General features: G+C 30.5%; 1 protein-coding gene across 1 annotated transcript in view; it reads right to left on the bottom strand.

Moving 5' to 3' along the window:
- LOC132742591 (dynein axonemal heavy chain 5-like) overlaps window positions 1-13,042 on the bottom strand; it is a 79,589-nt gene extending 66,547 nt beyond the window's left edge. Inside the window, 6 exon segments of the mRNA XM_060731040.1 lie at window positions 345-416; window positions 1,965-2,027; window positions 5,010-5,042; window positions 9,144-9,236; window positions 10,322-10,371; window positions 12,705-13,042. Coding sequence (XP_060587023.1) covers window positions 345-416; window positions 1,965-2,027; window positions 5,010-5,042; window positions 9,144-9,236; window positions 10,322-10,371; window positions 12,705-12,825 — 432 coding nt within the window. The 5' untranslated portion in view covers window positions 12,826-13,042.
- Between the last annotated feature and the right edge of the window lie 1,578 nt (window positions 13,043-14,620).

Below are 14,620 nucleotides of genomic sequence, written 5' to 3'. Positions count from 1 at the left end.
TTTACAAAGATTTCAAGGTTCCCAATGTAGCAAAAAAAATATCTACATTATTATAACTTGTTTGCCATAAAGCAATTAACTTTACAAGTGAAAAGTAATCGCAAGTCCACTTCTCTGATTACTTCATATTAACCTATAACCATCATTATATTCATCTTAACAAGTATATGAATTTAAGATTATTCAATTAATCTAGTATATGAATGTAAGATTATTCATTTCAACTGGTATATGAATATAAGATTATTCATTTTGACTGGTATATGAATATAAGATTATTCATTTTAACTACCATATTGATGTAAATTAATTCATATAATATATTTTTTTAAATAAAACTTTACCTGTACATCCTGGTAAAAGAACATAAGTTTTCTAGCTCCATCAGCAGCAAAGAATGGCTCAAACAGATCAAACTGAAATTGACAAACATACAATTTTGTTACTTTACATGTATCTAGACTATTAACAGCAAACTCTTATAAGGACCAGGCTTCAGGGAAGCCTCAGCTATGTGGTAAAGGTATCTGCTCCTTAGTTTGGTTTATACAGAATTCATTTTAATTTGTGTTGTGCCGAAAGTGATTTAACTCGTAGAAAGCTCTCAAATTCATACCTGGAAGTCAATAAGTTAAAAAGCTCCTTTCTCAATGAAACAACTGAGCTTGCCCCTGCTTGGATTTTAACCCAGTCAACCTCTACATGCAGGGATATCTAAGGGTTCACGTCCTACTGAATAACAATCATGTTTCCTCATATGACATCTGTTATATTCAGTTTTAGGAAGCAGACCTGATAGTGGTTTAATAAGATAAAGTTTTCTTCACTATTAGGCTTAAATAAATAAAGTTTTAACTATAGATCAGGTTTTAAGTAAATTAGCACAGTGGTCTTTATCCACAGGGGGTATCTCTAAACAGGTCAGTTTTCACTGTCTTAACTAATAATGAAACAGTTGCATTTTGGTTGGCTAATAAATTTAAGAGGTTATTTTATTTTATTTTGTATTTTTGTAATACCTTTATAATGTTTTTTTCTGAAAATTACCGTCCGAAATATTTTAATAAAAAAGGCCTGGGTTTATTCTGAAGGCTTTTCTTTCAAGCTTTCTTTGACATCGAAGCTTATACATGTAATGTACAAGGTTATCATTTAATGCCTAGATTCACAAATCTTTCTTTAAACTTTCAAGTTTATCTAAAATTGACACAATGTATTTAAAACAAGCCCTGGTTTAATACATGGAAACAATTCTTGTACACTTGAAAGTGTATTGTAAGATTTCAAATACCAGTAAAACTGCACCTTGGAAACTATAAACTTCAACTGGACACAATTCAGTCTAAATAAATTATTGACACAGTGTCATAGTGAAGTGGTTTAATAATTAAACCACCCCTGTGTGTGCTGTTCCTTTCATACAGTAATCATGGACTGGTGTTGAATTACAAAATGTAGTTTACTTTATCTAGTACAACTAAACCAATATGTAAATTCCATTCATTAAACATTTCAATAAAAAAACCTACCTCAAATGTAACTAAATTATACAGGTATTCATGAAGTCAAACCTTATACTTTTACAACTTTCAACATATATAAAATCACTCACCTTGTAACAATAAAATTATAATACCAGAACTAAAGTAAAATTATTATAACAGTACTAAAGTAAAATTATTATACCAATACTAAAGTAAAATTATAATACCAGTACTAAAGTAAAATCAGATGTACATGTACCCGTCCTAAGGTTAAATTAGTATACCAGTACTAAAGTAAAATTATTACATTGTATACCAATTCTAAATTATTATACCAGTTCTAATGAAAAAATTAAAATACCAGTACTTAAGTAAAATTATTACTAAAGTTAAGCTTAAGAATAACAGAAATAATACAATTTTAACAATACTACTACAATAATTAGGAATAAAACAGTTTGAAATACAGCATTAACCAACCTTTTCATCAGAGAGTATATGGTCCTCTACTTGACTGTCATCTAGACCAAGAGCATCACCAATCTGAAAATCATATACAAAACGTACAGTAATTTTGGTAATATTATAAGTCTTATAATTATAATTTTTATGTTATTTTTCTTGTCTTTTTTTTTTTAAACACATTCAATTGCAAACGGTGATAATATTGGGCATGTATGGGCTTAGTGTAGGTCGGTCTGTGCAGACTTATAATATTAGCAAGATACTGACAGCCACATGATTTTGTATTTTGATACTGAAATAGGGAAGATTTAATTTCTAAATGACTGTTACAAATTCAAAGTAGAGCAAAACCATTGAAAAACTCCGAAGTTCATAAAAATAATACAGACTTATTTCAAGACACTAATGGATATCAAATCATATTCACAGAACTCTTTAACTATTGGCCTGCTGATGTAAACAGATTCTTAAGAAAATTCTTATGCGACCAGTGCAGACCACTGAGATCCATGCCATCTGATCATAGTCTGCACTGTTTGCTGTTCAGCCTGTCTATTATTTGAAATTACCCTTAAATGATGAATGGTTTAGTCCAGATTGAAATACTGACAAAATAGAGAAAACTAGAACTATCACTAAATGTGATTAATACCCCCACAAGACTGCTTCGGAAATGAGGATGTTACTAGTAACAGAATACCTTGTAAAAGAATTGAAATATAGAGTTATGGTTGTGGGCAATTAAAGATAGTTGTGGTTCTTGTATATTGCATTTCCTTTCAATGTGGTTGGCCATTGATGAAGTTTTATTTAATTACTCTGTAATAAGTCCAGAAAGACAAAGAAAAGGAACAAAGGGCAATAACTCTATAAATACTGAAGATGGAGTTATAGTTCTTGTGCACTGCACTTCCTCTTTTTGTGCTTGACCATTGTAAGAAGTTGTTTTGAATTTCAACCAGTACGTTTTAAGTTATGCTCCAGACAAGGAAAAGTATCAAAGGGCAGTAACTCTGTATTTTGTCAAAATGGAGTTATGGCTCTTATGCACTGCACTTCCTTTTAATGTCCTTGACAACTGTATGAAGTTGTATTGAATTCCAAACAGTAGTTTTCAAGTTATGCTCTGGACAAGGAAAAGTAACAAAGGGCAATAACTCTGTAATTTGTCAAGATGGAGTTATGGTTCTTGTGCACTGCACTTCCTCTCAATGTGCTTGACCATTGTATGAAGTTATATTGAATTCCAACCATTAGTCTTCAAGTTATACTACGGACAAAAGAAAGCAATGGAAAAGTAACAAAGGGCAATAACTCTGTAATTACTTTAGATAGAGTTATGGTTCTTGTGCACTGCACTTCCCCTTACTGTGTTTGACAATTGTATGAAGTTGTTTTGAATTCCAACCAGTAATTTTCAAGTTATGCCCCGGACAAGGAAAAGTAACAAAGGGCAATAACTCTGTAATTAGTCAAGATAGAGTTATGGTTCTTGTGCACTGCACTTCCTCTCAATGTGCTTGACCATTGTATGTAGTTATATTGAATTCCAACCATTAGTCTTCAAGTTATGGTCCGGACAAAAGAAAGCAATGGAAAAGTAACAAAGGGCAATAACTCTGTAATTACTTTAGATAGAGTTATGGTTCTTGTGCACTGCACTTCCCCTTATTGTGTTTGACAATTGTATGAAGTTGTTTTGAATTCCAACCAGTAGTGTTCAAGTTATGCCCCGGACAAGGAAAAGTAACAAAGGGCAATAACTCTGTAATTAGTCAAGATAGAGTTATGGTTCTTGTGCACTGCACTTCCTCTCAATGTGCTTGACCATTGTATGTAGTTATATTGAATTCCAACCATTAGTCTTCAAGTTATGATCCGGACAAAAGAAAGCAATGGAAAAGTAACAAAGGGCAATAACTCTGTAATTACTTTAGATAGAGTTATGGTTCTTGTGCACTGCACTTCCCCTTATTGTGTTTGACAATTGTATGAAGTTGTTTTGAATTCCAACCAGTAGTTTTCAAGTTATGCCCCGGACAAGGAAAAGTAACAAAGGGCAATAACTCTGTAATTAGTCAAGATAGAGTTATGGTTCTTGTGCACTGCACTTCCTCTCAATGTGCTTGACCATTGTATGTAGTTATATTGAATTCCAACCATTAGTCTTCAAGTTATGGTCCGGACAAGGAAAATGCAACGGACGTCTGGACCGACCGACCGACCGCCCGACCGACCACCGGGTGACTCCTATATACCCCCCCAAACTTCGTTTTTGGGGGTATAATAAGAATCCCTAAAGAAAGTCTATTTCAGATATTTAGCACAGTAAAGGTTAAAGAATGTTGAATAAACATGTACACAGTTTTTCATTTAGGGAAAAAAATCTTTACATGAAAGGTTGCCACCTTCTTACACAATAAGTTTGCCATCAATTTCATTTCATAAAGACTTGTAAGAGAGAGTAAAAGTTGAATGTCAACTGTTTATCTCTCAGGGGAAATTTGTACATGCAAATAAATAATCTGTGTAGTTGAGGTGTTTTTTTTTAATATTAAACCAAATTCAAATGATTTTTAGATAAGAATTATCAATATTTATGTTGTTTACCTTAGATTTGATCAAAGGTGATACAAATATTCATTAAAGTTGAATATCTGTTTATTTATATTGGAGAAAATCTTATTACATGATCCATTCATCAAATTTCATACTGAACAATGAAAAGCTGTGCATTTAGTGACATGAAATATTTGTAAAAGCTTTTACAGTGTTTATTCTCTGTCAATATATCTGGCAATCAGTGGAACAAAACAGAATAGAATATATCTCAAATAAAGTAACATGTCTATGTCCCCACCAGGTCTGGCAACTTTTCAACTTTACTGGTGGAGGTAGACATCATGTTTGCCTCTGAGCATTATTTTAGGCAACTTAGTACATTAGAACCATCTAGAAGGAAGTGAGGATTTATATAATATTTCAGGATAATGACAAATGTGATAGATAGAAGTAAAGTACTAATACAATTAAGATTACTTAAGTTAAGGAGCAACTTACCTGTTTAAAGATATGCTTGTGCCTGGCATCAACCTGAAAATGAAAAATAAGAAGACAATGTTGAAATAAATGTTAAATCAAACTTTCAGTATTATATATTTTAGTTAGTGATCAAATTTGAAAAATATAATGCAAGTAGTTTGAACATGAATTTGATTTTAGATTGAATTTAGCTTGGAATGGCTAACATTCACAAAATTTATAAAATTCTAAAATTACATTTTGCTTCAATTTCATACCATTTGGAACTTCTTAGGGGCAACGACCAGACCTATTATTTAATACATTTATTTTGAAACCATAACAAATTGGTGTTTAGTACATAAATAAATATATAACTATAGGTAGAAAGGTAAAAGATGGCCTCTAATTCTAACATGAAATATTAGATTGTTTCTAAGAACATCAAATGTTTAATCATTTGTATATGGTATTTAACATTATCTGAATACCAAATTTTTATACCATTGATTTAACAATGTCTCATTATAATAAAAGTGATAATCTTATAATATAACAGGGCATATCTTATGCTAGTAAAGATTTTCTACTTGAAAATTTGTCCTTTAATTTCTGTCCTTAAAAAGACCTCTAATTAATTGTCCTGATTTCAAAAAACTACCCCAGACATTACCATACATAGTATATAAATGCAATATAAATACCCACTTATAGAAATGAAATGTAAAACCTGCTATAATAAAATATGGTAAATCGTATATGATGAATGGTTTAATCACGTTCATTGTGTTTTTCGTCAATAACCGATCGGTATCGGCACACCGTCCAATAACACAATACAACAGTAGTCAAATTTATCAAACCTAGGCTTACCTTATCTGTGAAACATTACAAAAAGTAAATATTTTATTATCTGAATTTTGACATTATCGCTACAATTATTTGTTTTATGTGCTCAAATAAAATCATTCAAACATGTTCAAAAAATACCTAGGGGACCAGTTATTTGTCTTGTTAAAACATTGAACATTTTATTGCTGTTTTCAAGTATTAAAAAGTGCACTCAAAAAAAAAATTCAAATTTAGAATAAATAAAAAAATACAAGTGTCAAATTTGTGAAATCAGTGGTTCACTAAGAAAATGAACTGAATGGAAAGGTCAATATATCAATTTTAAATAATTAGACAGGCGTTCTTAATGGTACAAATATAAACCACTAGGTTAACAAACAGTACAATGCCCATGACATAACATATTTAACATTTCAGTCACACGAAAAAAAAATAATCCAAAACATAATCTACTAGGGGGAAAAATATTTCACAATCATTTGAAGGTGACTTTAAAATCTTTTTTGGCAAGACGAAAATTAATCATTCATTCAATCAATTAAAGTTTTTTTTTAGCTATTTTTGTTTCATGACTATCTACATTACAAGTATTGTATGGATTACAATAAACTGTTTATAGCGTGACTAATTAATCAGCTGTTTTCAATCTTACCATAGATCATATAATGGCCGTTTTATCGATTAATGCTTCTGTCTAACGGAAGATTATACCTTCAAAATAATATTTTAAATCCCTCCTATCCATACAAGATTTAATCCCCTATACTCGCAGTTTAATAGCTGCTTAAACAAAAGCCTTTTTCTGTGCAGACAGAGTGGTCTTTTCAAAATTGTGCTAAACAAAATTTCAAACAAATTTTTTTTTGAAACGATTAATAAGTTGAGAATACAAGCTTATGACGTGGGGTGGTGGGGTGATTGTATTACACAACATGCCATTCAAAATTTTAAGTAGATTTATTATACAAATATTGCACATATACAAAGTAGAAATTCTTTAAATCATCTAAAGATTATAATATATTGTTTATCTGTATACTTATGAAAAAGGGGGTTTATACATAAAGACTGCCTTATAATACACACACTACCTGTTTGACATATTATCTATCTAACACTATTTTAAGACAATTGTCGGGGAGGGGTTATTATATACATATATGTTCAAAATTTCTGAAAATAGTCTTTTTGTAATTGAACAGTTGTTAATCAATTATTTAATCAAATGCACAGAAAGTAAAAAACTTTTACAAATTACTAATAATATAAAATATTTTAAGAAGGTATCTTTATTAAGCATTCCAGTTTTTTTTTATGTGAGTTACATTATATATTATACTTGGACAAATTTTGTGCGACTATTTACATAATGTTGGTGTGGATTTTTTTAAGTTACCTGCTTAAAATCAGGAATATGTATATACAGAAATACATAAGACAAATTCAAATTGAATTCAAGGGAGTGGTAAATGTTATATTAACAACTTGTTACTATGTGGTGAAATATTAAAGGCGTTATGTATTATTAAAGCAGTAGGGGGAATTTTCCCTGACAGCCTGCCTCAACGTTATAATGAATTAATGCTAATCTTCAGCAGACTAAAGTTCTACTGGCCTTTATTCTTAAAATCATTTGTCTTTCAACATGTTACCCAATCAATATAGATCTGCTGGCACTAGATTAGAAAAAGACTTATCAAATTGAAATCCCCTCGTCGATAATCAATATATATACAACAAAAAACCTACTCTGTACTAATTGTTCGTCTATTGAAACGTGGTAAGATTCAATGCCTGGTACTTAACATTTAAGATTTCAAGGGTAAATTCTCGTTTGATAAGCAATTACGCAGTTGAGTACTGAAATTAATAATGAAACTATTCTGATTATCTTATATGAATAGAAGCTTTTAAAATCGTCTTTAAAAAGGAAATTAGTACTGGGCTATATTTTACCAAATGTTGGCCTATATTTTTATAAAATTATTCATAAGGGCCATTGTGTCACACAATACTAAATATACTCCCACCTTTAAAACAAATACGTTTGCAATTAACTAAAAATCTATCAGGCAATTAAGTGCAAAAAAACTGTAACTAGTCGTTAGAAATTTGGCAAGTTAACTTATGCTATTTTCATTACACATTTATTATGCAACTCTTTACATTTTAAAGATAACATTAATATAAAACAATTTGTCAAACATTAAACATACATCGTTTTTCAAGGATAATATCATTAAAGATATGCAGAAACCTAAATTTTATGCTTTATGCCATTTGAGTGCAAAAATATTAAAGTTCAAACTTCACAATAATCATTAACTACCCAGCGCTTGCAGTTTTGAAAAACTTGTTAACAATCCACTCAGTTTTCAAGACTTATTATTGAAACATTTTTATTAAAGCCAGTCAAAAAGTTTTTTTTTTTCACCACACCTTATCATTAATATCACACAGTTTAAAGATCTACAAATCTACAGGTTCTTAGAATACACACTTTTTTTAAGAAACCTATTTTAGGTATTGTATCATTCTGGTGTTTTATATAAAATATCACAATAACTAAATCTTTACAGGTCACAGACCACTATGGATTTTTTATAACAGAACAGCTAATGTTAGTACACACTATCAAGTAAATACAAAACTCAAATTTGACAAAAAGAAGCATTATTAATTAATAAATTTTTCTGTGTTAAAACACACTTTAATGGGGTTTTTGTTCATATATATTTTACTCGAAAATACACAAAGAGGGCAACGCTGTAACAAACATTTCTTTGATTAGTGTTCATTTCCAAAATGTTATTCCATACTAAAATTACACACACATTTTCACACAATGCTACCCATGTATCATGCCCACAAAACATGCACTGTTAACTTACCATCAATTGATTCTAATAGTTTATAAGAATTAACATTTAATTTCATACTAAAAATCATGTTTGAAAAAAATTGCAGAAAATGACAACAAATGGTTGCTAGATTGACCTATTACCATGTAAATCTGCAACAGGCATTTGTCTTTATTTCAAAACTGTATTGCATTATAAGAATATATTGTTACAAATGCTGTGATCACAAAAAGATATATAAGCAATTTATATCAGTTTCCTATGAACTAGATTTCATTGACCATCATAAGAATGTTTGAAATGTAGTTCTGTTTTTAGTATGAACGATAATCATGCTCGCATTTTAATTTGAAGATATTAAATTTGGTATAAAATAAATGTCATATTATAATAGTTAGGTATAGGAAGGACAATATAGAAATTTGGGTATAATACATTAATTATAATTGTGATGGTTTACCTGGGATTTGCGTTCCTCCCGAACTTGCCGAGCTTGTTTCTGCATTTCCTTCATAGCTTCACCAGTCAGTATAACATTTTTCTTCGCTGGTCCCTACAACAGAGGGTAAAAAAATGATATGAGCCGCGTCATGACAAAACCAACATAGTGTGTTTGTGACCAGCATTTAGTCTGCGCATCCGGGCAGTCTGATCAGGATCCATGCTGTTAGCTATCAGTTTTTCTACTTGTAATAGAGTAGGTAAGCGAACAGCATGGATCCTGATCAGACTGCGCGGATGCGCAGGCTGGTCTGGATCCATGCTGGTCTCAAATGCACTATGCGGCTCATATTTCATTAACAAATTATCTCTATAAAAAAACTATTCTATGAAACACATAATACTGTTGAGCTCAGCATACAGCTTGTCTGTGATCTTTTTATGAGCCATTGGCCTAATGAGGAGAAACTTCCATGTCTCAAATTATTCAGTCTCCTTTCATTATATACATTAACCTTCACCTTTCTGATGGGAAGTGAATATTTTGTTTTTTGGCTTTACGACACATCAACACAATTTAGGTCATATGGCGCTGATCTTGGCCGCTGTGGGGTGTTACAAAGAGAACTGATTATGCCTTTATGACTAGTGAAGACTAAGATCCATCTGTACATTGGTACAGTCTGATTATAATTTGCACAGTTCATTGTTAATTTTCATAAAAAATTTGATCATCATAATAATTACTGATTTGTAATAATTTCACATTGTACAACTGTAGAATGTTGTATAATTAATAAATGTAACAAAAATTCTCTCTGTTTTAGTTTCTAAATATCAATTAAATATTTAAATTTTTTAGGATGCATTTTACTGTTAGCATTTAACTGTTAAAGAAGCATGCCTCCAGATTCATGCTGTTTTTCTCGAAAATTTTGGAAATGTATTAAAAAAGATAGAAATATTGTGAAGTTAACAAAGTAAGTAATTTACACATTGCAACTTTATGGCACTTAAAATCTATGTAAATTACCACACAGAGGTCAAAATATGGTTGAAAATACTGCAAAATCAGTCATTAATCTCACATGTAAATTAGTACATAATTACAGCATTTTTTCTTAAGTTTGATTTTCTTGGAATATTTTGGCTCATCTGGAGGCATGTGGCTTAAGCCAAATAACAAAACAAACTTACTTTAGCAGCCGGCTGGTTCTTAGTTGGTGCTGCTGGTTTCTTCTTATCAGCTAAAAATAAATAAAACAATAATTTATTATAAAAATAATTTATTATAAAAGGGGATCATTTCAAGATGGAGGAAGATGAAAAGTGTTTCATTGTGCATAACAGTCAAACAATGTTGTGCAATGTTGTATAAAAACTACATAACAACTTACTACAGACCCTAAATTAGACAGACTCTAACTAAAAAAGGGTTATTTGAAAAAAATGTTCACAAGTTAAGAAATCAAGTTTTAAACACAGTAAAATATAGGCATAATATTATGTATATAAAATAAAGTGTGAGTGGCTTTGTTTATATAATACACAAGTCATTGGAAACCAAAATGTTTGAATAATTAATTTAAAAGGTAAACATTCAATAAGAATGGCATTAACTTGAAAATGTATTATGTGGACTAGGTTGGATTCGCACAGGGTCTTTCCTTGAATTTATATGACAAAATACCAGAGTATGTGGCACTTAAAGAAATTTGAGAAATTTCAAAAACTTGAAAATCTACATTAAACATGACTTGAAGCGTTATTCATGTGTAAATAATCGAATGACATTTCACTTCTTTTATGAAACAAGTCAAAACAGTTCATTTTTCCACAGAAGTTGAGGAATTATAATTAGTTTGATTTTTTTGTTGTTAGGAATATCTGTTTAAAAATGGTAAAGCCAAAGGTTGAATCAGCTCATATCAGCCCCTTGGGTACTGAATCTTTATAGGGTAAAATGCCTTGACACTTTAAACATAATGGTAGACAGCAAATCACTTAAGCCTAATTAGAATACACAGTCTACATATTAACTTTTATGATTGGTCCTTTAAAATCTTATTTATATAAACAATTTGGTCAGCAATGTTAATATAAAATATACACTTGTCTACTGTCCAAGCATACGCCTGAACTTAACAAATACCCCATGTCAGTAGCAAGGTTAAAATTCTGATCACTCCATTTAAAGACATTATATATTTGAATAATACAAAGGTCAATATTGAACGTCTGTAGGCTATCTGGCTATTGTAAATAATCTTAAACTATTTCAAGATACCAGGACCGCTTAAATCTACTTAAAACTGTGAATTGATAGTCTCTTAAATTGATAAATATTATATTTAAAGCGAGGCAACTGGATAAAGAAAAATCAACACATTTTAATCAGTATTTAAAGTTTTTGAAGATTTTTATGTATCAACAGAATATGAACCTGAAAATGATATGCATACAGATTTTGTATTTAAGAGCAAATCTTTTGTAATTTTATTTCGAGTTTGATATATTTATGCTTGTAAAAATTTAGATTATGCTTCATGATACATTTAATAAATATATCATTAAAATATACATTGATTTTTGTAACTATATAATGTTCTTTTTGGGACTTAATTTATATATACAATAAAAGACTTGAAATACAATTAAATATGTTTATAATCAATTGTACTTGAATTCAGAGTTGTTATCTTTTAAATATTTAAATAACAGGGATTTGAACAAAAATTATTCCTTATACAAACAGATTTTAAGATGATGAAAAGGACCTCCACTGAGGTCCAAAAGCCTTAAATCATAAAATTTAAAAATTCTTTAATAAATCAACTTGTACACTTAAAACTGAAAACTACTGTGTAATAGATAATATATAAATATACTCAGTTTTATATTGATGATCAATTTTAATGTGATTTTTGGACGATTTGAGTGAAAAGCGTTGCAGCACATTTTATTTATATATCTCACTTCAATGAAATATATATGATATCTCATTGTTGTGTACCAGGAAATTTATCACACTAATGATTCAAGAATTTATATCTTACTAACTGCTAAAATTGAATTGTTTTAAAACAAGTTTAATAAACAATCATTCCAATTTAAAGAAAGTTATACTACAATACTTATGTGTTTAAATTAAATTTCTCAAACATCAGTATATACAAATTTTGTTATGTAAAGGTTATGGCCAGAAATTATGAAACAATATTACAAATCTAACATAATATTACAAAAGTTTTAGAATGGTGATATAAAATTCTTGACTCCATTGTCATAAAAAATAAAGAGATCCTTATCAAATAAAACAAATAATAGGTATGTACTTGACTACATGTATGTACAAATTTTACAATGATTTATTTAGGAACTATAGCTGCAATATAGGCATTAAAATGTTATAATAAAAATTCTTCTATTAGTAACATGAATAGACACAAATTTTAAAAACTAGCAGAACTCTGTAACATGATCGCCAATTTCATTTATAAAGAATGTGTAACTTTAAAGTATATATAGTATAACCCATTTTAAAATCCTAAGAATTATGTCATATACGAAAAAAACTTACTTTTAGTTGTAGAGACCAAGGGTGGTGCAACTTCATCCGTATCTGGTTTAGGGCTCGGGGGCTTATTAGCCTCCTTTTCCCCGGGCCCCGGGTCGGGCTGCTGCTCCTCAACGTCCGCCATGATTCGTTTTCAACTACAAATCTACTGTTAACTAATAGTAAAACACTAGATATATACTTTCTGTTAAATAAATAACACACCAGGCTAACCCTGGTAGTGTCCTCAAGTAACTGAGAAAAGTAGTACTTCAATTACAGACACCTGCGCATGCACCTGTTAAAAAGTAGTTCTTAACTTTTTAAAAGTGTGTATTTACAACATATTTTATCCATAGGTGACAGAACCATTTCTTACGACAATATCTATAATGTTCTCGAAGTAAATTGCTTAATGTCTGCGCATATTATGCAAAAAATCGAAAATATCAATTAAACTAACTACCGGAAGCGACAGAACACTCCATTGCTGCGTTGGTAGTCATGGAGACATGTATACATTCATGTCGTCTGCCGAAGTTTGACACGGATTAGAATAGTTCATTAAAAACTACATACATAAACCGTTTATGTAAATCACTATCGAAATCCTATAAAAACCTAACAATAGGCATACAGATTTATCAAACAGATCTACTTTGACAAATAATTTGTGTTATTTCGTCTGTTATGATACCATAACATATAGATCTATCATGTAAATCTAAAGATCGTGCAAATGAAAAAATGGAATTCGGCACGTGTGGCTTTTTGATACAGTTATTTGTTTGAAATTGATACCTTAATCATTTACATTTACAATTGTAAAAATAAATCTTGATTTAAAAGATTACGGGATTCCTTTTTAATTGTACTTATTGAAAATGGCACCGATTCATGGGTAGCAACGCTCAAATAGATTAGGTTGCCAATAATTTAGTACATGTGCTCAGAAAAGTTCGTTTTTCCCCTAGAACATAACTTATTTCACCAGATAACTGTTATCACGACCCGCCCCTCCTCGGGGAAGGGCGTTGATAATGGTGGAAATAAGCAGGTTTTATTTTTCAGTTGTCCCCGCACTGTCGGGCAAATTCGATGGTTTTAAATTGGCGCCAAAATGAACGAAGTTGCAGTGCCGGCATTTTACCATCTCCCAGTTTCCAAAGGGCGGTGCGTTCACTCTGAAAGCCACGATATTGCCCGAAGTAGGATGGGTCTTGGTTACAATTGACCCCTGCAGTCGAAAAGTGGTCATAAAATATTTGTTTACTGTTACCATGTCCGTTCAAAAACTGGTACTTAGCAACGCGATATATTTCGATATTTGATAATATGAAAAGACGCATATAGTCCGCTGTCGCCTACTTACTTTTTCGTTATGAAGTGTATAGACCTAAGCTATCTTAGAGCTAAATTATTAGAATCTATCAAACTATTTTTTCAACATTAGTTATTAGAACAAAACACAAATTTTACACATTTTATAAGCGCCATTTTTAAACAGACATTGAGATTTGTAAGTAATATTTGTAAACGGAAAATCTAATTCATATTGATTTTTAATGAAATTGAATTGTTCAATTTCCTTTATTTGTTGTACTATTTAAAATTGCGTCAAAATTAATTACTGGGCAATCTTAAGGAAAAAAATATTCATACTCCTCACTTGACATTATTGCGATTTTTATGATACAGGGGAGACAATCCAGACAAATTATTTAAAATGGTCATATCTGACTGATCTGCATTGTCTCCCCTGTAGTGTTTGTCATTCAGTCAAGTTTCTCTATATTAATATATGCTCTTTTCCAGATTGAAAAAAAAATGCCAATTCTGTTTAACATATTTTAATAGGAAAATGTTTCCAGACAGTTTGGTGACTTACTCATTATCGTTGTCGCTTGCGATGTTGTTACTTTTCAACATTTTCGTGTTTG

Source organism: Ruditapes philippinarum, unplaced genomic scaffold (genome assembly GCF_026571515.1).
Source record: "Ruditapes philippinarum isolate M1 unplaced genomic scaffold, ASM2657151v2 ctg544_1_1_1_1, whole genome shotgun sequence".
Taxonomy (NCBI): domain Eukaryota; kingdom Metazoa; phylum Mollusca; class Bivalvia; order Venerida; family Veneridae; genus Ruditapes; species Ruditapes philippinarum.
Note: the sequence above shows the minus strand (reverse complement) of the source record. Positions and strands in the feature narration are given on the sequence as shown.